The sequence below is a fragment of the Ambystoma mexicanum genome, chromosome 12 (assembly GCF_040938575.1).
Source record: "Ambystoma mexicanum isolate Mex_15411 chromosome 12, UKY_AmexF1_1, whole genome shotgun sequence".
Taxonomy (NCBI): Eukaryota; Metazoa; Chordata; class Amphibia; order Caudata; family Ambystomatidae; genus Ambystoma; species Ambystoma mexicanum.
This window is the reverse complement of record NC_090936.1, coordinates 1,177,893,936-1,177,920,397: the sequence shown is the minus strand read 5'-3', so window position 1 is coordinate 1,177,920,397 and position 26,462 is coordinate 1,177,893,936. Positions and strand designations below refer to the sequence as shown.

General features: G+C 47.3%; 1 protein-coding gene across 1 annotated transcript in view; it reads left to right on the top strand.

Annotated features, from left to right (window-relative positions):
* CCDC38 (coiled-coil domain containing 38) overlaps window positions 1-26,462 on the top strand; it is a 1,810,821-nt gene that overhangs the window by 835,464 nt on the left and 948,895 nt on the right. Inside the window, exon 7 of the mRNA XM_069629826.1 lies at window positions 23,046-23,113. Coding sequence (XP_069485927.1) covers window positions 23,046-23,113 — 68 coding nt within the window. The remainder of the gene's footprint in view (window positions 1-23,045; window positions 23,114-26,462) is intronic.

The window sequence follows — 26,462 nt, the reverse complement described above, 5'->3', positions numbered from 1 at the left end:
AGCTCATCTGGGTTAAATTAATCTCCCCGAGGTCTGTCATTCTCCTTTCTTGCTCCTGGGCTCTCGCCCTTCACTCGTCTGACTTGTAACTGCTCATGCAGTCTTCATCAGATGTCTCATCTGAGGTACAATCATATCTGGCTCTCGACCTCGCCTTCCTCTTGCCACTTTTGCTCTTTCGTGCAAACCTGTGGGGGTCTGGGCGCTACATGCCCTGCAGGTTTTCTTTTTCCTTCCCCCTTTATCCCTGTGTGCTTTTCTCAGTTCTATCATACGCCGAGATAAAGACACTAGGTCCCCCATTAAGCCCCTTTCCTCTCTCCTGTGCAGCTTGCCGGCACTCATTACTCTCTGTACCGCCTGTACTCCCCCTCACGCCACTTACGAGTCTTCCTCTGAGTACCCACTCATTGTTGCGGTTGTGCCGTGTGTCTTATCTGTGAAGTTATCTTGGACCACACCCGTCAAATACACACTTTTCTTCGTAGCGAGGTGGGTGTACTCACACTTTCTCAGGATTAACTTGGGACTGTGCCCGTCAATTATATGTATAAATATATATGCAATATATCAATGAGCCTCACCTCCTCCTTATGGCAGTATTTGGAACTTGAATTACTGGGACTGTGCCTGTGAACTCTTTCCTTGCACCTGTTGAAAATTGTATCTGCGGTGCTGCATTCTAGCCACTAGATGGCGTGTGACCGTTTCCATTTCACCTAGCTCTGATGGAACGAGTATCTTCCTGTACCTCGTGTAGAAGTACTGGCTTTGTGTATAATTCGTAGGTTATATATTTCCAATTTATCTGCCTGTGATCTAACTACCTAACTCTCTGCCCACGGAAGTTCGCAATGGCGCCAGCAACCCTGCGGTCCCGTCGCGACCGGCGCAAACTTCCATCCATCAGTGCCTCCTATCGAGGCTTAGGAACGCCGGAGCTTGAACGCCCCGTTGCGTTCCCTATTACTAATGCGGATACGCTCCGCCACGCGTTTTCTCCCTGTTGCGCACGTCGTGTTAATTATATAATCACAATCACACTAACGTTCTCTCACCTTCACACAACAATTACAAGAAAGTTATAAAAAAGCACTTAGCTCAGCTGCTCGAGCAGTAAAGAAAGAGAAGGAATCACAGAAGCTGTCAGGGTTTATGTGGAAAGGTTGAAAGTGATTGGACTAGAAAAACACATGTTGAAACAAGCCTATGAAAAACAAACTACAGATTCACCTTTTATTCTTGGGATATGTAGTTCATTGTTATTTTTTTGTTTCATTATGTTTATTTTTGTTGCTGCTCGAGAAGTAAGGAGAAGAAATGAGTATAATCAGACCCTCTGAGTCTTGACATACAATTTATAGTTTCCTGACTGAACACGGCAGACCTTGAATACATTGGATATCTCGGTGGCAGTAGTCGGGATCTCTGGGGATGGTGCATGAGCCCGGAGAGTGAAGGGACATATCCTCCATGAAGTTCAAGAGTCACGAGGCATGGAAGTCATGCTCGGAGGAGGAAGGACGCGCCTGCACTCGGACGCTGGAAAATACTACCGGTGCAAGGAGATAGTGTACGTTTTGGTCCGCAGAGAGAACAAATGGACTCCTTGTGCTGTGGCTGGTGGGCGTCGGTGCCCCTAGCATTGGGGGCACGGCGGGGGCTGAGCCCTTGCCTGCATACATTTGAAAATCAAAAACCCTGAGATTTATGCACTGCCCACAGCCACACAAGACTCCGCCCCTTTATACACGGCTCCGACCACACCCCCCCAAAAAGGTAAACTCGGTTGTTGTAGCTGTCATTAGAAACACGTTTTCAGTTTGCACTTTACAGTTGAATGCAATACATTTAATTAAATTGTCTGTTCATAACCACCCAAATTGCTTAGGACGAATGGCATAGGCCTGCCATAAAAGCAATACACACACTGTGGGGACGTTACGTGATCGCGGGAGCGCGATTTCGCTAGATCTCGATGCAACGAGATCTCACGAGCCCGCGCTCCCAAGAAAAGGTTGCAGAGCGCTGCCGCCAGATCCTGGCAGAGCGCCAGACCAGCAGGTCGGCTCCCAGCGCTGCTCTTATTGAAGAGCCATCATAAAGGAGGCACAAAGAACCCTCTAAGTGCCAGCTTCCAGGACATAAGTCCAAGGCCACAGGAGGCCACCTGGGGGCCCTGGAAGCTCTCAGCGTGCAATCCATGAGCACACCTTGCCTCCAGTGAAGTAACTGGAAGGCCCAGACTGGAACTGTGAGTAAACCCCCTGCCCTACTCTAGTGCGAGTTATGCCCACCAGTTTGTCTTATTAATAAAGACATTTAAGACCCACCTAAGCGTCCTGTCGTCCTTAGGGGCCACAACACACACAAAACCAAGAGAGGATATTTCCTTCAAATAGTGTTTTTGAAAACGTCAAAATGTGTGCATGTTTTAAACTCCAAGAACCAATACAAATGTTTTCCCTCTGAGAAAAGCAGGTGGACTCAGTCCACCCGCGTGTACCCTCGACTTGAGCCCTGGCAAACTGGCCAAAAAGTATGAAAGCTGAAAAAATAAGAAACGCTAAATACTGCTTTCAATCCGGTGTCATGACATTGGATTGAAAGCAGTATTACAGCGTTTGTTTTGCTTAAGCTTTCATTCTTTTTGGCCAGTTTGCCTTATGTTTTAGTCGCCCTACAATTTAGGGTGACTAAAACATAAGGCATACTGGCCAAAAAGAATTAAAGCTTAAGCAAAATAAACGCGGTAATACTGTTTTCAATTGAAAGCAGTATTACGCGTTTATTTTGCTCCAGTCTGCACTCTTCTTGGTCCCGCTCACATCTCCAGCCGATTGGCTACCGGCAGCGTCTTTTGTAGCCAATTGGATGGGACCCAAAAACCGGCAGACTCCAGGGTCTTCCCCGGAGACCCGGAGAAGAGGCTAAAAACCTGGAGTCTCTGGGGAAAACCCAGAGGTTAGGCAGGTATGGCTGAGCCCTAAGTGTTCTGAAGGTCTGCTACGCTCATCGCAGTCTGGCAACTGCAGAAAGGAGGCTGTGGTGATGCCCTGGGTGATGCTTAGGGAGAGAAACTCTAGGTAAGTGGCGGTGAGGGACACAGTGACGTGAATACATGTCGTTTAAACACATTGCCCGAATTGGTGGATGGGGTTGAAAGGGGCCCCTAGGGGTCCCTCCCGTCATGGAAACAAGGCAAGTCACCACACACGATAGATACGCCAGACACGAGGTTGTATTCCCAAAGCTATGGTTAATTGCAAAGCAAATAGTCTTATTTGGTCGACGTGTATCTCTAGACCTCGAGGGACGCAAGAGAGCGGGTTACATACATCAGTTACATGTATACAAAATGCATATCATACAATCAGCTGTGACATGTTTAACACCCTGTTATGTACAAAGGGAGGCTTTCACATAACCAGTAGTTTAAAGGTAAAGAACCTTTTATTTGCAAGTTGATGACATAAGACGACCCCCAGCATGAGGAGTACAATCTTCCCACTAAGGCCCTGCTTCTTCACTGGCTCTCCTTGGAACCCTGCTACATAAGATGCAGTTCTATGTTCTATAGTATCTAAGTGACAATAGACATAGTGAAGGAAATATTATACACTCATGGTTTAACAGGTAAACATAGGAAACACTGCACATCCTAACACCTCTCCTCCTTAAACATAACAAGTAACTGTGTGGGTTAGGACCCACTAAAATTGAAACCTGTAAAACACATATTGAACAACTGAAATTGAAACCTGTAAAATAAATATTATACACTCGTGGTTTAACAGGTAAAACATTGGATGCGCTGCAAGTCCTGGCACAAATCAAGAGCATAGATATGTGACATCTAGTGGTTGATTAGGTAGAGTCACAAGAAAGTCCCTGTCTCCAACTAACTGAAGACAAATTAACATTGAAACGGAAAAGCCACCCTTTCCTTATTCCAAATAGCTCCTCCTTTGACCAACACTGACGAACCCAAGTCTTTCACAACTTGCTTGGGTTCAGAAAACAACGAGGCTCCTTTATGAACTTTGGTGGGGAGCTTGACTTTAATCCAATCACCCTCTTTGACCTTGAGTTCCCTACAACAATTCTTCTGATCATACCTCTCCTTGGATCTAACTCCAGCTTCAAAAATTCTCCTTTTTACACTCTCTAGATCCACATCCACCATTTTTGATTTGCCCATCCAACCTGGACATAAATGAGTATTTGGTTTTCTTCCTCTCAAGATCTCAAATGGACTCACGCCTGTGACACTATGGGTAGTTAGCCTATACTGGAACGTGCGTTCCATCACTGTTCTCACCCAATCTCCTCCAGTAGCCACCGCTATCCTAATAGCCTCCATCAGAGTCCTATTAAATCGTTCCACACACCCATTACTCTGGGGATGATATAAAGAAGTATTCACCTGCTCAATCCCATGATTCTCTAAGAATTCTTTAAACTCTCTGGAAACAAGTTGGGTCCCATTGTCAGACAAACACTTTCTTGGAAACCCTTCTCTCCAAAACAGTTGTTCCAAAAATCTGATTATACTACTACTGGATATGTCCTTGAGTACACATACCTCCGGCCATTTTGATAATAAATCCATGACTACTAATAGGTAGCTATCTCTGCCACCACCAATATTAAATGGACCGAGGAGATCCAACGCAATTTCGTCCCAAGGGACACGCGGGGACTCCCTCACTACCATGGGAACTTTTTGCACTTTCAAGCCTTTGTTTCCCTCAATACATTCCACACAGTCTTTGACTTGTTCCTCTATGTCCTTGTCGATACCAGGCCACCAAAATTCAGACCTCACAAGTCCCTTCGTCCTGGCCAGACCTAAATGCCCAACATGGGCCAACTCCAAGACAGACTTCCTCATACCGACTGGCACAACCATCTGGTGACCCTTGTATAAATAACCATCCTGAATCCATAGCTCCTCCCTCACTTTGGCAAAACCATTCATCTCGCCCCTGTGGCTCTTAATTTTACCTTCTGCAACCAGAGTAAGTACTCCTTGATATACAACATCCTCCGTGCAAGACACATCCCACTCACTTTTCTTTAATGTTTCATGCACCTGGAATATTTCTGCACTCTCCTCTGAACTTGTAAAGTCACTATCGTCAGAAATTTCCCTCTGGACAGATCTAGACAAGGCGTCTGCAACCACATTAACCTCCCCCTTTACGTGGAGCATGGTATACTGTAACCCTTGCAATGCCGTGACCCATTTCATAATGCGTCTTGACACTCCCTCCAAACCACCTTTCGTAAAAATTCCAACCAAGGGTTTATGGTCAGTGCAAATGGTGAAACTCCTCCCCCACAAGAATCTTTTAAATTTCTCGACACCCCAAACGCATGCTAGAGCCTCCTTCTCAATAACTGAATATCTAGATTCTGGGCCCTTCAAAGACCTGGACGCAAAAGCCACAGTCTGTAAACCTGTCTGATCCTCCTGCATCAGAACAGCCCCAACACCATAATCACTGGCATCAACAAAAAGCAATGTGGGTTTACTTTCCTCAAATATTTTCAAAATGGGAGCATTGACAATAGCCTCTTTTATCATCAAAAATTCTTTCTTGCACCGGTCACACCATTTAAAAACGACTCCCTTGCGAGTGAGAAATCTCATATTCCTCGACATTTCTGCTAACCCCTTGACAAATTTGCCGTAAAACTCCACCAGTCCCAAAAATGATAGTATGTCCCCTTTAGACTTAGGCTCCTCCATTCTTTTTATGGCCTCAATAGCCTCCTCCTTGGGTCTAACCCCTTCCCCAGTGATCTCATGACCCAGGTACACCACTTTGTTGGCTTTAAAAGTACATTTTTCCAAGGCAACGGTGAGGCCTGCCTCCTTCAAAATATGGTATACTGTCCAATGACAGTATTAGGAAAGAACTATGGAAAGAGAGGAACCCCACTTTGGATCGAGCAATTGAGATAGCGAAAATGGTGGAACACACAGATAAGTGCATTGAAGTTCTTCAATCGGATACTGTGAACAATGGTAAACCCAAGTTGGATGAGAGTCAGGGTTCAGTGCTGAAGGTGTCAAAGGTTGTTCAGAGGCAGAGTACGTGGAATCCAAGACGTGCCTCGCAGAATGCTAAAAGGAGCGAAGAGAACAGACCGGATGGCGTCAATGGGTTCCTGCAAAAGATAGCAGAGGGATTCCCAAAGACATGAATTCTTTCAAGATGGTTAGGGATTCAGGACAATCCAGAGGTTTTCCAGGGAGAAGATGCTTTAGATGTGGAAGCTTGTCGCATATAGCCTCGGATAAGGATTGCTTTGCTATTCATATCATATGCAATGAGTGTGGTGTGAGAGGGCACATTGCCCGATGTTGTAGAAATTTTAATGCTGGGTCAAATCAAGTGCATGAAATAAGTGCAAGACAGTGGAGTTTTACGGCAAATTTGTCAATAATCCACTGAAAAAGGCCCTCCCTCAGGCAAGTCAGACTGGCTCCGCTCCACAGCTAGCACACTAGATCTGTAGAAAAGGCGCTGGGGGTCGTCCTCCGGGTCAGAGTCAAAATCCTCGTCGCCAAATGTTATGTACAAAGGGAGGCTTTCACATAACCAGTAGTTTAAAGGTAAAGAACCTTTTATTTGCAAGTTGATGACATAAGACGACCCCCAGCATGAGGAGTACAATCTTCCCACTAAGGCCCTGCTTCTTCACTGGCTCTCCTTGGAACCCTGCTACATAAGATGCAGTTCTATGTTCTATAGTATCTAAGTGACAATAGACATAGTGAAGGAAATATTATACACTCATGGTTTAACAGGTAAACATAGGAAACACTGCACATCCTAACACACCCCCCTTTATTGGGTTTGTTTGAACTCGGTTTGATGATGGACACTTTCGATGAATATGACACCTTCAAATATCTATTCTAGTAACAATATGCAACCTTGCAAGTGCGGAGACATATTTTCTTTGTTGCACAGAACACAGTGCTTCTGTTCTTGTAAGCAAGCTACATACGGGGGAAGAGTCACATTCCAGACCTTGCTATCTACGAGGTGCTATTCGTGTCCTGGGAGCCAACACGCTTTACAGGGCTCGGAAAAGGGGGGCCGTAAGAAGAACATAATTAAAGCCTTTAGCTGCTTTATTCTAACATATTCTACCATATAACGAGACTGGCTGGCAGCTGTGAAATGATTAAATGCCCTGCGGCTCTGCTTCAAGGCTACATTCGGGAGGGAGCCGGGCATTCCTCACCGGAGCTGCCTACGTTGTGTTTCTACGAACTCTTATTAGCCTCGCGGCCCTGCGGCCTTGTCCTTTCACTTTCAGACAACAATGTTAACAGTCGAGCAGTGTAAGCAGAAAATATGCTGCTAAGCAATTTGAACCGAAAGCAATGAGCAATTGTTAGAAAACAAAATGGCAATCCTTGTTACATCAAAATGGCCGCTCATTGGTCAAACTCGGAAACCTGTATTTCTATTGTTATGCACATGAGACGGTTGGCCTTCGGCCACCAAAATACGTTTGCCGTCAATCGTGAGTGGTGTCCATTTTTCTAGACCGATAGGGTGAGGAACAGCCTCCCTAGTGGGTTGTTGTGTGAACGGAAAGGCTGACACAAAGGGAATTGGTGTCCTGCATGCATAGCAGGGCTAACCCCTACCGTGGCACCCCAAGCACAGGAATACATCCTACACCTTGTTCCTCAATAATGAGATAAGACCGCAACCTTTTTCTGATTGGAAAAACACATTTTACTGGAAAAAACACATTGTTACTTTCTTGAAGTAATCATAACAGACGGTCTTATCCCTGCTCAGGCCATAAGTATGCCTGGCCCAAAAATCCTTTTTCTGGATGGCTCTGCCAATTCTGTGTTACATCAATCCACTTTTAAAACCGGTGAGCTTCCTCATTTCGGTTTCCGCTCTTGCAAGAACTGCCCGCCCTAGTATCCGACTGCCAGTTCAGTCCCTTCCATTGCATTTCATTTTAAAACCGCGGAGCGTCCTCGCTTCGGTTTCCGCTCTTGTGAGAACGGCCAGCCCTGGTATACGACTGCCAGTTCAGTCACTCCCATATTGTTTCAATGGAGCAAAGAAGGCCACTGCATCAGTTGTTGAGGAGTCCCAGCCGTCCCTAGTGATATCAGTGCCTGTCTCCCTGCATCCTGGCTGATGCAGCCAGCGGCTATAGCTTGCGGCAAGACCGCAGCGTGCCTCATTCTCTAAGACCGCCCTTGTAACTCAGCCACACTTTGGGGGTGGCCCCCACGTCCCCCAATGCCCCCACTATGTAGCAACCTGTTGCCCTACTCTCTTAGGTTTCATGAGCCTTCTTACCTTTCCTGTGCTCCGAACATAGCCCTCAGAAACCCCTAGTTGTCCTTTTCAGCCAGGTGAAACCCCATCCTTAGCAAGATCTAATGGGTCTTTATCGCCTAATCTCCCGTTCCTGAAGCAAACCAGCGCTCAAAGCACAGCAACCTCTCCATACCACCACTTGGGAAACCTGTTACTCCTGGTCTTACCACTTACTGGTTGGCCCATTGATATTTTTTGGAAGTAACTCTCACACCCTGTGTTGAGTATAGTCCCGGACCTTTTAGACTTCGTTGAGCGGGATACCTGCACTTAAATACTCTCCCGTATTTGCTTCCGGATGACCCACGGCCTTCCCCAGGCATCCCGGGTGGCCTTTTACCCTAACCGCTCATCCACGCAAGTGGCCCTTTGCCAGTCGCCGCCAGCCATTTACCTTTAGGCACCACTTCATAGAAAGTCTTGCATATCCGCTTCTACCTGGACACAGGGGTGTTGCATGGTCTGGAAAATATACAGAGCTATACTAATTTTGGGACTGTCGGGACTGGGGGCTAGCTAGCCTTTTCTGGTTGTAACCCCTGAGCTTCTATCCGAGGCTACAACCAAAAGACCCAGGGCTATAGCCCCCTCAGCCCCTCCCTAGGAATGCCTCTGCGTGGACCTGCTCCTGGCACTAGCGTCTGCTCACAGCGGTCCCAGAGCTTCGGGTCCAAGTACAACTCCTATGGGAACTGCTCTCCTCGTTCAACGACCCTACAGATCGTCCTTCTCGGAGGGACAGGGACAGGATATCCAGTAAACATCCAAGGGCCCATAGGCCGAGGATCCTTGTGGCAAGGCTAAAATTTCAGTCAAGTCCCCTGACCAATCTGTGGGGTCAGCTGCCTCATCTACTCATGTGATGCAGTTCTCCTCAGAAGTTCACAAAAGGCGGACGTTCCTGCGTGGTCTACGGCGGCCATTTTGGATTCTTCCCTCACACCCACGCTATCGTCGGCGGGTGCTGGGAACCTTCTTTTTGGTGGACAACCTTATCCAGGCGACAATGTGAATCCGTTCCGCCCTTCCTATGACTGCGTGCTCGGATGGATGGGGTGTTTTCGGGGGCACTAAACTTGTCTCCACAGGAGCGTACCAGCCTGTTCCTTCAGCGTGATGTCTTGGCCAAGGCCCGCAAGGTCTGGGAAAAACCCCACACCGGGCTGCACATTAATAAAAGGATTGACGCCGGTTACAGGCTTCACACCTCCGAGGAAGTAGCCTTGGCGTCATGTCCGCTTTTGTCCTCGACGATGGTAGCGGCCGCCACTCTGCAATCTAAGCCGGCCTCTGTTCTTCTGCAGCTGCGGCTCAAGTTCTGTCCAAGGAGGAGAAATTGCTCGATTTGTTGGGCAAGAGGATTTTTGCCAATTGCGTCAGGCCAACGCAGAGCTCAACCTGGCGGTGGCAAATATGAAACTGTGGAGAGATTTGACTGACTTCCAGGAGTTCATTCCTGTTGACAGGCTAGAAGACTTTAAAGGCGTCTTGTCAGACGCCAGGGTGTTGGCGCAGGATATGTTAGAGGCTGCTGCGCACCATGTTGACATCTTGGCTCGTGGCCTCATGGGGGTGGAAACCTCATCAGGCTTGGCTTCATGCAGCAAAGTTTTTGAAGGAGGTCCAAGATAAAGTTCTGGACCTGCCTTTTGATGGCAAATTCATTCTTCGACAGATGATGAGCTCTCCAAGACTAAGGTGAGCATGCAGACTGCCAAGTCTCTGTCGCTGTTTGTGAAGGCCCCAGTCAAAGGTCAGAGATCTGTGTCCCTATATCTTCGGGCTTTAGAGGGTTCCACGATTGCAGTTCGCGCAGGACTGATCCTCCGCGACGTGGCTGTTTTATTTTCTCTCGGTCATCAGCCTCCACTTCAGGGATAGTTAGTCTCTCTGCAGTCTGCAAAATGATATTGTTTGGTGCTCGCATGAGACTCTGGTGGGAGAACGAATCTCGTCTCATCTGGAGGTGTGGCAAACCGTCACCAATGACCGGTGGGTTTTGTCCATCGCTCGGACAGGCTTCCGCTTGCCCCTCCTCCGTGCCCCACCCCTCAATCCTCCCTTTCAGCATTCGGGATGTCCTCCCTCAGAACCGAGGTCCAGAAGCTTCTAGATCTCAGGGTGGTGGAACCCGTTCCCCTAGGGGACCGAGGGGAGGGCTTCTACTCTCGTCTGTTTACGGTGCCAAAATCCAACCAGGCTGGCCTGCGCACCATTCTAGACCTTTTCCAGTTCAACCTTTCTCTTCCCAAGAGAAATTCAAGATGATTACTCCCTGCCAAATAAAGTTCTCTCTTCAGAAGGGCGACTGGCTCAGCGTTGTGGACCTTCAGGATGCTTATATGCATATCCTGATCTGGAGCCCGCATCGGAAATATCTGCGGTTCTCCCTGGGAGAGGAGCACTGTCAGTTTCGAGTGCTCCCTTTTGGTCTCAGCTCTGCACCGCGTTTCTTCACAAAGATGATGTCAGTCATTGTTTTTTTTTAAAGGCTGCAGGTTATTCATTTGTATCCATATTTGGATGACTGGCTTCTGCGCAGTCCCTGTCCGGTGAAAGCCTCGAGCAATCTTCAGTCTCTCCTTCAGCTCCTGTTCAGTCTTGGGCTGTCGGTGAACTGGCGGAAATCCTCCATGACGATCTCTCAGGACCTGATAATCCAGGGTTTCTGTTGGAACACGATCGACTGCAGGGTGTACTTGACGGTGGACAGGATGGCGGATCTGTTAACCACGTGTCAAATCTTCATTCAGTCAGAGAGCATGTCTGCCTGGTGGTTCCAGAGGCTTCTGGGCCTCATGGCCTCGTGCGTGCTTGCTCTTCCCCTGGTGCGTCTGAAGATGCGACTTACGCAGTTGGCTCTTCGGAACTCCTGGCTCCAGGCAGTGGACCCGGACACCAAAATGATCCCAGTTCCACCCTACATGGTGTCAGATCTCCTTTGGTGGTCTTCTTCCACCAATCTGTCGGTGGGTGCGCTTTTTCAGGAGCCACCCCCTCCGGTGACCATTACGACTGGCTCCTCCCTTATCGGGTGGGGCGCGACGATGGATCATCTTCAGGTTTTCAACCTTTGGTCACCGCAAGACAGACAATTTTACATAAATTATCTGGAACTTCTGGCGATTTTCCTGGCACTCAAAGCTTTCAAGCCAGGGATTGTGAACAAGGTGGTCCGCATCCGCGCGCACAATATGGTATCCATGTTTTATGTCAACAAGCAGGGGGGTAACAGGTCACCTCCTCTTGTAGATCTAGCCATTCAGATTTGGTAATGGACCATTCAGCACAATGTTTGGCTGTTGGCAGTACACATTCTGGGCCAGCTCAATGTGGCGGCAGACTCTCTCAGGTGGTGAGCGGTGATCAGCTACGAGTTGGAACTGAACACGAAGATCCTCTCTGACCTTTTTCACCATTGGGGCACTCCATAAGTGGTCCTATTTGCAACGACATCAAACAGGAAACTTCCTCCTTATGCTTCCAAGAACATACTCAGAGATTCTTCCCTGGGGGATGCTTTCGTGATTATGTGGCACAACATGAAGGCCTATGCCTTCCCGCCTCTTCCTATGATTCACTGGGCGTTATGCAAGTTCAGGAACATGTCGAATTGCACTATCCTGTTCATAGCCCCATGGTGGCCAGCCAGATTCTGGTTTGCAGAGCTTCAGCATCTGTCAGTCTGCTCACCGATCAGGCTTCCGCTGATTCCCGACCTGCTTCACCAGAGCGATCAGCAGATGTGGCACCCCTCCCCACAATCATTCAGCTTTGCGGCCTGGTGCATGAGGTCAAATGTTTAGAAAGCTTCAATTTGTCCGTGGATAATATGTGTATCATCCAGGCGGCAAAAAAGCCTTCTACAAGGTCTCATTATAGGAGCAAATGTCATTGATACAGTCCTGTCTTTCATTTCTCATCTGGCAGCTTCGGGCATGCATGTCTTGTCTTGTAGGACTTATTTGTCGGCTATTGCTGCTTACCTGTCCACGGACTCTTGCTCTTTTTCTTTGACAAACCCTGTCACTAAAGGGCACTTTGCAGGTCTATTGCATCTATATCCACCTGTACGCAACCCACATCGACACGTGGAATCTTAATGTGGTCCTTACTGCTTTATGCCATAAACCCTTCAAGCCCATGGCTACAGCAGACTTGAAAGTCATTTAATGGAAAATGGCTTTTCTGATTGCGGTAACTTCTGCAAGGCGTGTAATCGAGCTTCAGGCCTTGTCGGTAGAGCATCCATTTCTCACCTTTCACAAGGATAAGGTTGTCCTCCGGACCAATCCTTCTTTCTTTCCAAAGGTGGTATCCGATTTTCATCTCAACCAGTCTATTTCTTTACCAGTCTTCTTTCCAGAACCAGCTTCAGATGCCAAGAGGGTTCTGCATAATCTGGATGTAAGGCGAGCTCTTAAGTTTTGTTTGGACAGAACATCTAATCTTTGGAGCTCTTCCCAACTCTTGGTGACCTTCGGAGACCCGAAAGGAAAGCCAGTTTCGAAAGCAACTATCTCCGGATGGATTGCTTCCTGTTTCTCTGAAGCTTATGCCGTTCAGGGCCTTCAGTCTCCGAAGGGAATTCATGCCCATCTTGTGCGTGGCAAGGCAGCCGCCATTGCCTTCCAAAAATATTTTCCTTAGGAAACCATTGCCAAAGCAGCTACATGGGCTTCCCCATCAGCTTTTTCAAACATAACTGCTTAGATCTGAGCTCCAGGGCTGATGCTCAGTTCGGGCAAGCTGTTCTTAAAAACCTCTTTCAATAAAGGAGTTCCATCTACCCATTATTCTGTAAGGAGTGCTTGGAAATCTCCCACAAGTATGGAGGAAAGGGGACGGGATGTGGGAGTATAATAAAGTTACTCACAGTAGTGACTATCTTACTCCTAGTCCATAGTCCCCTTTCCTCCACACGCCCGCCCGCTGTCTCCTCTAATAAGTATCCTCTATTATTGCTTAAATGGTCTCAGACCTGGCGATAGAAAAGGACTGAAGGGCAATGCCATTTTCTGCTCAAATTTCCAGTGCTACGCTGACGACAATCAACTCATTTTCAAGCTGCCCTCTCCCACCTCCTCTCCCTCTCTCATCTCTGATTGCCTAACTGCCATTCAAGATTGGTGTGCCGCCAATGATCTTTGTCTGAATGCCAGCAAGATGGAGATCCTCCTCATCGGCACACCTTCACCATCCTTTCCCCCCACTCTCTGGCCGGCCTCCCTTGGCCCTCCTCCTACCCCCACCTGCGAGGCTAAGAACCTCGGGGTCATCTTTGACTCCACCCTTTCCTTCTCCGCCCACATCTCTGAGGTCTCTAAAAAGTCAGATTTCCGACTGCACCTCCTCAGAGGTACTCTGCCTTTCCTCTCCTTCCCCCAGAAGCTCATGGTATCTCAAGCTCTGGTTCTCTCTAGCTTGGACTATTGTAACAGCCTCTTTCTAAATCTACCTGTGTCTACTCTCCGCCCTCTGCAACTAATCCATAACAGGACTGCGAGACTTGTCCTTGGCATCAAGCCCTGGGATCGTATCTCTCCAGCTCTGAAATCTCTCCACTGGCTCCCAGTGGATGCAAGGATTAAATTCAAAACCCTCTGCATTGTCCACAAGGCTTTCCGGGGCCTGGGTCCAAAATACATTCAGCTATCCCTCTGCAAATACCTCTCCTCTCGAGCTCTTCGCTCCTCTACCTCCAACTCACTCAGGGTCAGTCGTTTTTCTAAGACACAAGCTGGGGGTAGATCTCTGTCTTCGGCTAGGGCCTCCCTCTGGAACAGCCTCCCTGCCACTCTAAAACTTGAGAACCATATCTGTTCCGGAAGCACCTCAAGACCTTCCTCTTTTCTTCTGCCTTCGCTCCCCCTCTCCCCTTCTGATCTGTTCTCTCTTGGCACCGTGCACCTGGCCACCCTCTGTCTTTTGGGCCCAGGTACCTGCTCAACCTGCCACCCTCCCGCACTGCCTCCGGGCCACCCCTTGCACTGGAGTCTGTATCTGTACCCATACAGCCCCCCCCCTTTTTCTTCCTGCACTTATCAGACCTACCCTGTCTGCTGCCTTAAACCTAGCACTTGCAAATTGCTGGCTGCATTACCACTGTTTGTTGCCTTTATTATTTATTTATTGTTATTTATCTGTTTCTCCTCTGCTTCACACTTTCCACCTCTCCCGCCTTCCATGCACTTTTCCCCTCCCCCCTCTCCCATGCACTTGCGCGTTCTCAATGTCACTGGGCCTAGTAAGATCGATGTTTTGTTCTCCCCTGTTCCCCTCCCTTGCCTTGTCGCGCTCTGAAACACTTGTGTACGAGCGCGATAGAAATAAAATATCAATCAATCAATCAATCAATGTGCGGGGCAGAGCTAAGGAGGCAGGGTTACGGACATGTACGGTACCCCGCGTAAAAAGAGAAAAAGGAAAAACTTTCAATTTGATGCTTTTTTACAAAAGTGCTCCGGGCCCGTTTCACAGGACGGAATGTCCCTCAAGTATGGAGGAAAAGGGACTATGGACTAGGGGTAAGGTAGTCACTACGGTGAGTAACTTTATTAAACTTGTTCGCCATATATTCCCACCGATCCTACATGTTGTATTGATCTATACGAATGCTTATGCATAGATAGTCCCAAACGCACAGAGTTAAAATGTGCATATTCCTGTCATCAGCCGGCGTCCTGGTAGCTGTTCGTATGAAACTGCTAACTCGCTCCCAGCTCACCGCAATTTTGACGCAAGCCCCTTGATGCACAGGTGCAACAATGCCTTAGTAAATGCTGCTCCTTGTTATGTATCTCCCTTAAACCGTCATACTGCTGTACATAGCACATATTCACATACACGTACCCAAATATATCTTCCACATAAGACGCCAACCTATCATTTTATCCAATATTCATTACCCTTCAACTACTGTATAGAACTCTGCATATTATAAACTGTAATTACCTAATTCCGATCCACTTATAACCGTGCTGCCATTGCCACATCCCAAAAGTACACAGGGATACACCCTTTATTTGCACCAATTTCAGTGCGTCCTCTTTAATGTTAGTCCTACCTCGCCTAAAACCCCTCCAGTAACACAGAGCATAACTTTCTGTACATCCAGCTTTCACATTGATGCAAGCCTCTCAATTTTTGATCACTTATTACCATTCAACTTTAAATGTTGTATAGCTCTGTCCTCATGTTATATTTGACTCTAGTTATTGTGGGTTACCAAAAGTGGCTCCTGGTTGCTGTTGGTATGAAGTTAAACAGGATCCGCCAGTCTACCAGCAGGAGCTAATGGCTCCCAGTTCCTTCACATTCTGAAACCTGCCCGCTCATGTTTGCAGTTAATGTAAGGTGATAATTCATCATCTCATGGTTGCAACCTGGCTAAACCACGAAGTGGGTAGCTTTAAACCACAGTGCGATGTACACACTTAAAAAAATGTCTGCACCATGTACAGCCCCATAAACATACACAATCGAAAACCGTGCACACTAATTGTATGAGAAACATGCGCAACTCCACAACGGCTGCCCATCAGCCTGTGCTCCCGGACAGCACCGACAATTCTTTAAAAGCAATTGCTGCAATGTATTTTTATCGCCTGCACACAGTACAAATTACCAGCCACTTGGAGGAAGTGCCGGTGGCCGTGAGGGCTTCCAGGCAAGGGCGGGCGCCAACCCCCTCAACTCCCCTCCTACCTTGCAATCCCTCTGTCCTATGATCAGCCCCTAAACGCTAAAACTGTTTCTTCATCTGATCAGCTGCTGATAATTAAAACAATGTACTGCTGGTGCCTGGCCTGGAAAGAGAACTGGCCCTCTCAGCCCAGGCTTTTTAAGTGCCTGCCCAGGCCCTGCTGTTTCTGGCCGGCCCCTGGCGGGCACGCTCATTCCGCCCCCCTCAGGCGAGGGGAGGTGAGCCTAACGCAGAGGGGGCAGAGGGGTGGCCTGCTATGCCAGCTACCCCTCTAGCGCCCCCTGTGTGGACTGGTGCATCTGCTCAGTTATTGTGGAGGGTGAGCTCAGCAAGACGCAGTGCTCGTATTGTTGAGCTCTTTACTGGTGGCCCCTAGCATTTGCCCCCATAGAACTGGGCAGGAAACTGGAACCTCACGATCTTTGGATCTCTGAGAGGGTGGTCTCTTCCCTGCAGTGGTTTAGAAGGACCTCAGAGATTACATCAAAGGGTGACCAGGTGCAGCTGCAGGGACTTGAACAGACAGTACATGCTACTCTTGCCACAAAAGAGGCTATTGGTGGTATTTTACAGGAGATTAAGGCATTACGTGCTAATATACAGGCCTCTGTTGCTGATCTGAGAGAAAGGTGGACAGCAGGGAGGCGTGAATGGAAGCCATGGAGAATAATCATCTCAGCGCGGATCTGGTGGAAATGAAGTTTGATGCGAGGCTCACGGATCTGGAGGCTAGAGAAGAGGAGATCTTATTGACGATGGATTACTTTCACTCTGGCCAGCCTCCCTTGGTCCTGCACCCATTCCCACCTGCAAGGTAAAAAATCTTGGGGTCATTTTCGACTCCACTCTCTCCTTCTCCTCTCACATTTCAGACAGCTCTAAAAAGTCTAACTATCAGCTACATCTCCTCAGAGGTACTCTACCTTTCTCACTTTTCCCCAGCGGCTCACCCTCTCCAGAGCCCTGGTTCTCTCTAGGCTGGACTATTGCAACAGCCTCTTCCTCAACCTGCCTTCTTCTGCCCTGCGCCCTCTGCAACACATCCAGAACAGAACCGCAAGACTTATCCTTGGCCTCAAGCCCAGGGGCTGCATCTCTCCGGCGCTGAAATCCCTTCACTGGCTCCCTGTGGCTGCAAGGATCAAGTTAAAAACCCTCTGCATTGTCCACAAGGCTTTCTGGGGCATGGGATCTACCTACCTGCAACGCTGCCTTCCTAAATACTGTCCCTCACAAGCCCTCTGCTCATCATCCTCCAACCGTCTGCGGGTGAGCCGGTTCACCAAGTAGAGATTTGGAGAGAGATCCTTATCCTCAGCAGGTTCCCCCCTCTGGAATAGCCTCCATGCTGCCCTCCGTCTTGAGCCTGATCTTCTTAAGTTCCGGAAACTCCTCAAGACTTTCCTCTTCTCCTCTTCCTTCTGTCTCCCTCTACCCTGCTAACCTAGCTCTCTGCTCTTTCCCTCTCTCCCTGCTCTTCCTTACAGCTTCCTGACTGGCCGTCTGGTGTACCTCAGAGTCTCACAGGTCCTGGGCACCCCTGCTAGTCCTCTTTTGTACTTGCCTCAAGGCCCTACACCCCACCGACTTTCACTGCACTTGAGAAATAACCCAAGAGAGTGGCTCTCTCGGCACTTACCCCAGTCTCCACCGACCAGGTACACTTGGACCTCCCCTTCGCTGTGACCATCTGTGCACTTGCACAATCCGAATGCACCGTTCATGAAGAACGTCTTTCTGTTCTCCCTTGTCTTCACCCCTTAAGTGCACTGGTAAAACTGCAGAATCGCTGTCAGGCCTATTTGCTGTGTCTCAACTGTTAAATATATTTTACTCACTTACTTTTCCCCATGTTCTCATCCTCCTTGAGCACTTTGAAACACTTGACTGTGTATAGGTGCTTTATAAATAAACAATACCATACCATACCATTTAGAGAACCAGGAGAGGAGGAATAATTTGAGGGTCCTGGGACTGAGTACCCGTGATGGGGAAACACTGGGGGATGTGGCGAGGAAGATCAAGGACGTTGTCAACATACTCTTTAAAGAGGAAGGTGGAAAAGAAGTGCAAATGGACAGAGCTCTCAGAGGGAGCAAGCTCTCCAATGCAGGTCCAAGGTCAATAGTGGTGCCATTCCATCGTTATGTGAATAAAGCTGCAGTCCTGGCCAGAGCTAAATCGCTGCAAGAGTTCATGTATGAGGGCGAATGCGATTAAGACCTGTAAATCATAACCTTGTCCAGGAGGAGGGGCTGCCACCAACTGACACTTTGGGTTTCCTCCAAAGAGATTCGCTATCATTGGGCCCACCCTTTTGCATTAATGTTTGAGTATGAAGGGTATGAATATTGTATCACGACTGCGGTGGAAGCTGCCCAAGCGTTAAACAATCTTCAGAATGGTGGACTGCCTGGAGATCAGCCTGCTTTGAACAATGGGTTTGATGGCAAATGTGATCTGCCTAGAGGTCCAGTGCAAAGGAAAAAGGGGGCAAAGGGATGGAAATTCATGAGATTGGGTACTCCCTCGCATGGGAAAGGATATGGGGTTTTTGCACCGTAATATGACCGAGCGATAGGGGTGTAGTGGAGAGCAGGGGTGGGGTTTCCGATGAGAGAGAGAGAGACACCCAAAGTTGTGGGAATTAGTGTTATGGTATAAGATTGGCAGGGGGAGAGGTTGGGATTAGTTCCTGTGGTATAACCTGTACATCTCAGGGGGTTTGTGTTTCATCTTTGGCTGTGGGGAGTTACAATTGAGGGGCAGGAAGGGGGGAGGTTGGGGTTTATGGGCGGATGTGATGTTGGGCGATTTACATTGTTGGGTCTGTGGTGGGTTGCATTTGATACTTGTGGAGTCAGGATTTAAAGCTGAAAGTATAGAGATAGGATGACAGTTTCAGGATTAGGAGGGTTCAAAGGGGGGAGTCAGAGAGTGGGGTCTCTGAATGTTAAGAGGCTGATCTCACCTACGAAGAGAACATTAGTATCATGTAAATTCTTTTGAGCGGGTTTGAACATTTTATTTTTACAGGCAACAAGGATAAAGGTGGTGAGGAGTGTAGGGTCTCTAGTGGGCATGAGCTGGGGGGTCCCTCTGAAATCACTAAGAATGGAAGTAGTTGGAATTTTATTCCACAAGACATTCACATTTGTGAATCGAAAAGTGATTACATCCATGGAGGGGAGGCTGATCATTGTGCGGGGGAACTTGGAGGGTCTGAGTAGTGGTGGCTTCGGTTCATGGCCCGAATCAGGAGCAGATCGTCTTTTGTGGGCAGGCTTTGGACCATATCCGCAGAACGGGAAAATGATGATAATTGGATGTGATTTTAATTAATGGGCTGATCCATCCAAGTAAGGACAGGCACACACGCAGGGAGTCAAGTGACCTTGGGGCATCACAGTTCAGGGGATTTCCAGCAGGGGACTTACTGATGTATGGAGACAGGTGCACCCCCGGTGTAGAAGCTTCACTTTCTTTTCTGTCCGTCATGGTACATACACTAGGATTAATGGTTTGCTCTTAAGGAAGTCATTTGAGATTAGTGTACCTGGGCAGTGAGGTTAGACCGCTTGGGTGGTCGAACTACGATCTGGTAGTTGTGGATATTTCAATTTCTTACCTCGCTCGATGGGATATTAAGTGGTGGCGTAATGATTCCATCTGGAGGAATCTGGTCTTCGCAGAGCAGTTGGGTAAGGCGATAAGAGAATATTTTGACCTTAACGACACGGGTGAAGTAGAGGTTCAAACAGTGTGAGAGGCGGCTAAAGTGACGTGGAGGGGTTTTCTCACTGGAAAAGGAGCTAGGAAGAAAAGGGAGAAAGCCATATGGAAGGATTCTCTGCGAAAGGGGATATGTGATCTGGAGGACAGGAACCACAGTGGTGTGGGGGACATGGAGGGGAGACTCTTGCAGCTCAAGCAGAAACGTATGGAGCTTAAGTCGTTGGGTATGGGAGATACGGTCAGGAAATTCAAGTTTCTTAAGCACAAATTTTATGAGTAAGGGAACAAGCCGGATGCAATGTTGCCAGCCAGGCTGTGGACACAATGGGCGGAAAGATGGGTGGATAGGATACACGAGGGTGAGGGTGAGGTATTCGCTACTCCCAAGTGGATAGCGCCAGTTTCTGCTAGTTTTGATAGGGAGCTGTACAATAACGAAGGACAAGGGAGTTTGGATATGGTGCAGTTGTACTTGGATGGGATTGTTCTCCCGGTCTTGGCAAGTGAGGAGACATTGCATGTTGAATCCCCAATTTCCATTGAGGAAGTCAGGTCAGCGATTGCCAGGATGCCGCCAGGCGAAGCTCCCGCATTTGGTGATATGTTTTAATGAGATCCTGGAAACAAGATTCGCTCCCCCGTCCTTCAGTAAGGCTCCAATATCTGTTATTCACAAGGAAGGCAGAGATCCTGCGTGTTGGTTTTTTGTATCACCCAATTTCCCTTTTAAATGTTGATGAGAAAATGTTTTCGCAAATGTTGATTTCTAGGCTGCAGGGACTTTTGCTGCGTTTGGTGCACACAGACCAAGTGGGCTTCATTCGGGGTCGCAAAGTGCTGATACATTTAGGAAAAAATAGAATTTAATGGAGCATGTGAGCTGTAAGGTGGGGTAACCCTGTGTTTCTGTCTCTTGATGCTGATTGAGTAAATTGGATGTTTCTTTTTGAAGTCTTGCAGAGCTTTGGTTTCGAAGGTAGGCTTTTGAATGGGATCTGTGCATTGTATTTTGGACCCAAAGGCACAGGTGGTAGTGAATGTCAAAGGCTTGGCTTCATCCGATTTGAGGAGGGCTACGAGGCAGGCTTGTCCCTTGCCATTGCTCTTCTTTGCTCTATCACTGGAGCCTTTAGCAGTAAAAATGATAGGTGCAGCAGGGTTACAAGGGATTAAAGTTGGGGTAAGGGAGTACAAATTGGGTTTATGGGCTGACAATATTTCATTGCATTTGTGTAACCCTGTCAGTTATGTCCCGGCGGTATTTAAGGTCATTCAAGAATATGGATCCTATCCAGGTTTAAGGCAAGTACTGGAAAATTGGTTATTTTCCCTTTGAGCTGGGTGTGGATGGGGATGTTGAAGACTTGGAATTGCTTGGGGTTAAGATTCACAGGATGGCCTGAAGTATTTGGGGGGATGGGAGATTATGAGGATGGTAGAGAAACTATATGAGGCCAATTAGCCGGCCTTCCTGACTAGCCTTTCTGTTAATTAGATGGCTGGGCTCATCTTACTCTTTCGTGGATGGGCGAGTTTATGCCATAAAGATGACTTTCCTACCCAAAGTATTATATTTGTTTCAGATGCTTCATGTGAGTGTGCCGGAGAGGGTATTCCGAGAAATGAAGTTCAAGGTTATGCGTTTACTTTGGAGGGGTGGGGAGAGAGGTAGTGAGTGGTCCATAATATTTTCATTTTGCTGAAGGAACTGTGGTGGGGTGGGTCTGCTGGACCTGGACTGCTATTATAAGGCTACACAAATGAGAGCAAGTTTAACACATTTAAGGGGTGATGTGGAAAAGCAATGGGTGGTTCTCAAAAATTATGTCCATTTTTATGTATTGTGGTGGGTCAGATGAAGGACGCGGTATCAGATAAGACATTTCATTCTTCTTTATTAATCAAAGGAAAAGAAATGCCTGTATTTCCCTATACTATATGGCATCCTCTGCATGTAGATATCCTACCCGTTTGTAACTCACGTTTTCTCTTTGAAGCCACTCTCCTCCCCTCTTGTATATGATGTAGCTGTGGGACTTCACCAGCGTGTGTTTCCCCCTCTCTGTGTCAGGTGGTTTCTCTCCTTGCCTCCATATCCTCTTCTTCGCCTAAGTTACATAGTTTTTCTCCTTTAAAGTTTCCTGTTGATACTAACACATATTGATATTTTCTTCATACCAGTCTTCTTAAGGTATATTCAAATAGTTATTCTTGGGATGTATTTTAGGAGGTTCCTCACAGGAATGGGAGTCCTTGTCCCCAAAGGGGGAGCCTTTCCTGGTGAGGTCCCACCTGCCTCAACCCCTGGGGAAAGTGTTGCGCAGCAAGCTCACCTCCCTAGCCTCATGTGGGCGCTCCCCCTTGGGGAGATGGGACACATTCCTGAGATTTGACACAGTATTTACAACTCGAATGAGTACTTATGTCGAATAAGTTGAAGGGAACCCTTCAGAGAGGGTAGATACATTTGAAGAACATATTGGGCCTCATTACGAGGCTGCCGGTTCGGTAACAACGGTGCCGGTATGCTACCCAAGGTAAACCCAAGGTGTTGGCGGAACTGTAGGAATAGAGCCTCGTACTGGCACTTGTGGGGGCCGTATGATGAGGTTCAATGTTTTTGGAAAGAGGTGCTTGGTTGGATAAGGGATTTGGATGGGGTTCATAGAGTTTAGGAAGTAATGTTGGTGTTGTTTGGTGTGGAGGAGATGGGGGAGAGGTGGAGGTCCCTACCACATACATATGGCTTCCTTTTCCTTGTATAATGCTTAGGCGTGTTTGACCATTGTATGGAAGAGGGATACTCTTCCGGGTGAAAAAGAATGGTTAAATCAGACAAGAGCGATATGAGATGGAAAGCATCATATGACTGCTCCATGATGTTCTGCCTTGTAGGGAAGTGAGCCATTTGCGTGGATATGTTTGGTGTGGGTTATCTATGCACAAAGTGTGGTATCCGATGGGGCACCCCCCAGGAATTTGTTTGGGACTGTGTTTCTGTGTTGAAACTGTCTAAATGCAAGGTAGAGTTGTATGTACTAAGAGGTCGATCCACATCACAAAGTCATGTGATCATCTGCATCTGGGATGGTAGGGGGGAGCGGGTGAGGGTATATTGTTATACTGTTGAATTACATGATTGTTTTATAATTTCCTGTGCTTAACGTGCACACAAAAAAAGAAAGGAAAAATCTTTGGCTGATTACAGAAACATGTTTGTTCTTTCGAAGGTTGCCCTGGTGACAAAGATTCCTTAAAAGATTACATCGCCAAAAAGCGAGATATGTTTCTAGCGCAGGTACTGTACATCATTGTTCATTATAAGACAGCCATTGTACAATATTGTTCTTTTTGTGATTGTCTTGACCTTTTTACCTTTTTCTTAGTGTTATGTGTGGCGACAGGAATGAACCTCGGATACAGTGGGTCCATGATTTTGGCCATAGAATTTTATTAAACAAAAGTGGGTTTGGGAAATGCCTCTCTGTCCCTGCTGCAAGAGGTATTTTCCGTATCAAAACAAAACCAATGAGTCAGTCCTTTGCCAAGATGTCTAAATCAACCAGTCCTGTATCCAAAGTACTATTCTGACCATCACATTCTAAAATCAACTGTAAGGTGAAAGGGAAATGTCCCTGGGCTTGAAGTGTACAAATGTTCAAAAAAAGAAATGTTCAACTCCAACACAAATATTCCAGGAGGATACAGGTCAAAGTTCCAAAAGGGTAATTCCGTTCCCCTCAATTTCTCTTCACTCAATAGCAGTTCCTTGAGTTTCTTTAAATCAACAGATTTAGTATACAAAGTAACTTGATTGACAATCTGAATCTTAGTAGACGGCCTGGTGTACTCTCCTGCCAGGCTTCTTCCACTCCTGCATATGTTTCACTCACACTCCTTGTTTATCTCCTATATTGTCCAGCTTAACCTTGTCTGGCACACTCTTGCCAGGACGTGCCTTATATGAAAACATTTCTGACTTGTGAATGCCTGGTTCACTCTCCTGCCAGGGCTTTATTTGTATGCAAACCACTTGTTCTCATATACTTGTGACTTGAAATGCCTGGTATACTCTCCAGCCAAGACTTTCTTTATATGCACTTCTGAAATGTAGGGCTGCCTGGTATACTCTCCTGCCAGGGCTTTATATATGCGTAATATGCACACTTGCAAACTTACGGTTTTGTTTCTTTAAGACCGATGGCACTCTTTGTTCCATCTCATTCATATCACTTACTTCTGTTTTCTTTTGATACCATTTTCGGAATGCCCCGGTGTCCCCTCTTGCCTTGGGCGGACTCACCGCATTACTGTAGCAGGAATTGGCCCTTTCGCGGTGACCCTGCAGCAGCCTGTCGGTGCCCTGCTTGCTTGTTTTGGGCTCAGTGCCTCTGCATTGGGTTCCCATCCTTCTTGCGGCTTTAGCTTGTCTGCTGCACGTTCCCCTGGGCTCCAGTAGCACAGAAGCTGCTCTCCGGTATAGCTGCATGCCAGGAAGCCGTCCTTTCTGCTGTGGCGTTCCCGCAGCTTACCTGACTCTACAGTCTGTCTCCCTCTCATGAACCAATTGGCTCCATGGACCTCGCTTACACTTGGCAGTCCCTCGGTCAGCACCGTTTGGACAGGAAATCTCTGGGCAGGCTTGCTTCATCAGCTGATCTCCCTGTTTAAATGTCCCAACTGCCAATATGTGCTTGCAACGACTAGAACGCAGCGTGTGTTCCTGGCCTTTTGTGATCTTCAATACTCGACTCATCGTCCAGCATTAGAAAAAGGGAAGTCAGTTTGGGATAAATGAGTCTGAGGATGGGTCTTCAAGGGTTTAGATAGTAAGCTTGACAACTTTTGTGCAGAGGTTGGAAAGACATTTTCAGGGGGTTTACATGGGAAGTTTGGTGACTTATATACACAGTTGGAAAAATGTTTCCTAGTAGTTCTAAATGACAAGTTAGGTTTTAGATAACTCAGCGGAGATGGAAATCGAGCTACCTGAAGAGTAATCCTCACTACTCCCTGCCTCTTCCTCATCTCAGTGCCCCGCATATTCTCCCTAGTGGGAGTTTGGTATTAGACACACCAACCTTACACTGAGTTGGGAAATGCGGGTAACAACATGTCATTAAGACATGGGGAAATGGGGAAGCACACGTTCAAGAAAAAGGAGGATATGTGATTTCCTCCATTGATTTCATCGTTTCTCCCTGGGAGTTACCTCACCCAGGTGAATCTCCCTCATATAGCTGCCCCCAGGGTCAGGATCAGGTAGTGCTGCTGTCCCCTGGCCACATATGGAGGGTGGGGGGTAGAGAAAGAACTGATGGCATGCTTGGAGTCATCACAGTTAGTTGAAAAGTATTTACATTATTCACCAATAAGATTGGGCTAGTATGTTTGTCTGAACCATGATCGCGTGCTTTTCAACTATATTCAGGAATTGAAGGATTTCTCTAACTTAAGCACGATTCAGGTAATCGAGTTCGGGCAGCCAGACTCGCCTGTCTATGTAAGGGACTTGCTTCTTGATGTCTTCAGGAGGCACTGGTACGCTTTCTGATGCTGTTTAGGAGCTGAAGCCTTGATTTTAGGGGTGATTTATAGAAATACTAACAGAATACAATTCTATTTTTCATTTTTGCAATAATTTTTTAAAGGCAGCATTTGGCTGGTCATATTCATTTTGATTGAGCAGGCTGTTTTAGGAAGGGACATTACTCTGTAGCCGCCATGTTTCCAATTCAGGTTGCAGCAGCGGGTGTGTAAATAGACAGGGCCTGGCAAAGTATACATGTGCAGTCTATACTTTTCAGCATGGAGTGTTTTGGAAGTGTGGCCTGTTTAGCAGAGATCACTTTCTGAGAGAGAAAACCACAATCATTTCACACAGCAAAAATTCCAAAACGCGCATCGGGAGGGTGCACCGGCGAATGCTGTTCTGTGCCTGTCTTTCTGCTCGATTCAGTATCCAGCTACACTCAACTACTTCCTGCTATTTCTGACCAAACAAGCGATATTTACTTTGGACTTTGAACTTTGGAAGCGTGTATCAGGCCACGCCCACATCTCCCAGCGTTCCCTCCAAATCAGGAATGCGCGTGCATCAGGAGAGTGCACCTTAGAGTGCAGTTCCAAGCCTGTCTTTCTGCTTGTTCCAGTATCCAGCTACACTTGACTACTTCTTGCAATCTCCCACCAAACAAGCAATATTTACTTTGGACTTTGAACTTTGGAAGCAGCATGCTGATGGTATAATTTGACTTTGGACTTATATCAAGTCATATTCGCAAAAATGATTGTCTTTTCTCTTACAGTGTATCGGGCCACGCCCACATCTCCCAGCGGTCCCTCAAAATCAGGGACAGTACAGCAGGAGAGTGCAGTGGCGAGTGTTGTTCTGCTGTTCGGTGGTGCGCCGGTGCCGGTTGTTGGGTTACTTAAAGTCTTTGATTTTTGTATTGGTCATTACCTGTCCCAACTATTCTTTCTTTCTCTCTGTTCCTTTGTGTGTTTGTGTAATTCTGTCTTGCACTAATTTTCGTTACTACAAATCTTTTCCTTTTGCCCTAATAAGCGAAGACGTGAACAATGGCAGCATACACTCTCACGTCTGAGATGCCATTAAGCAGACCTACTATCTCCGAGCACTCCGT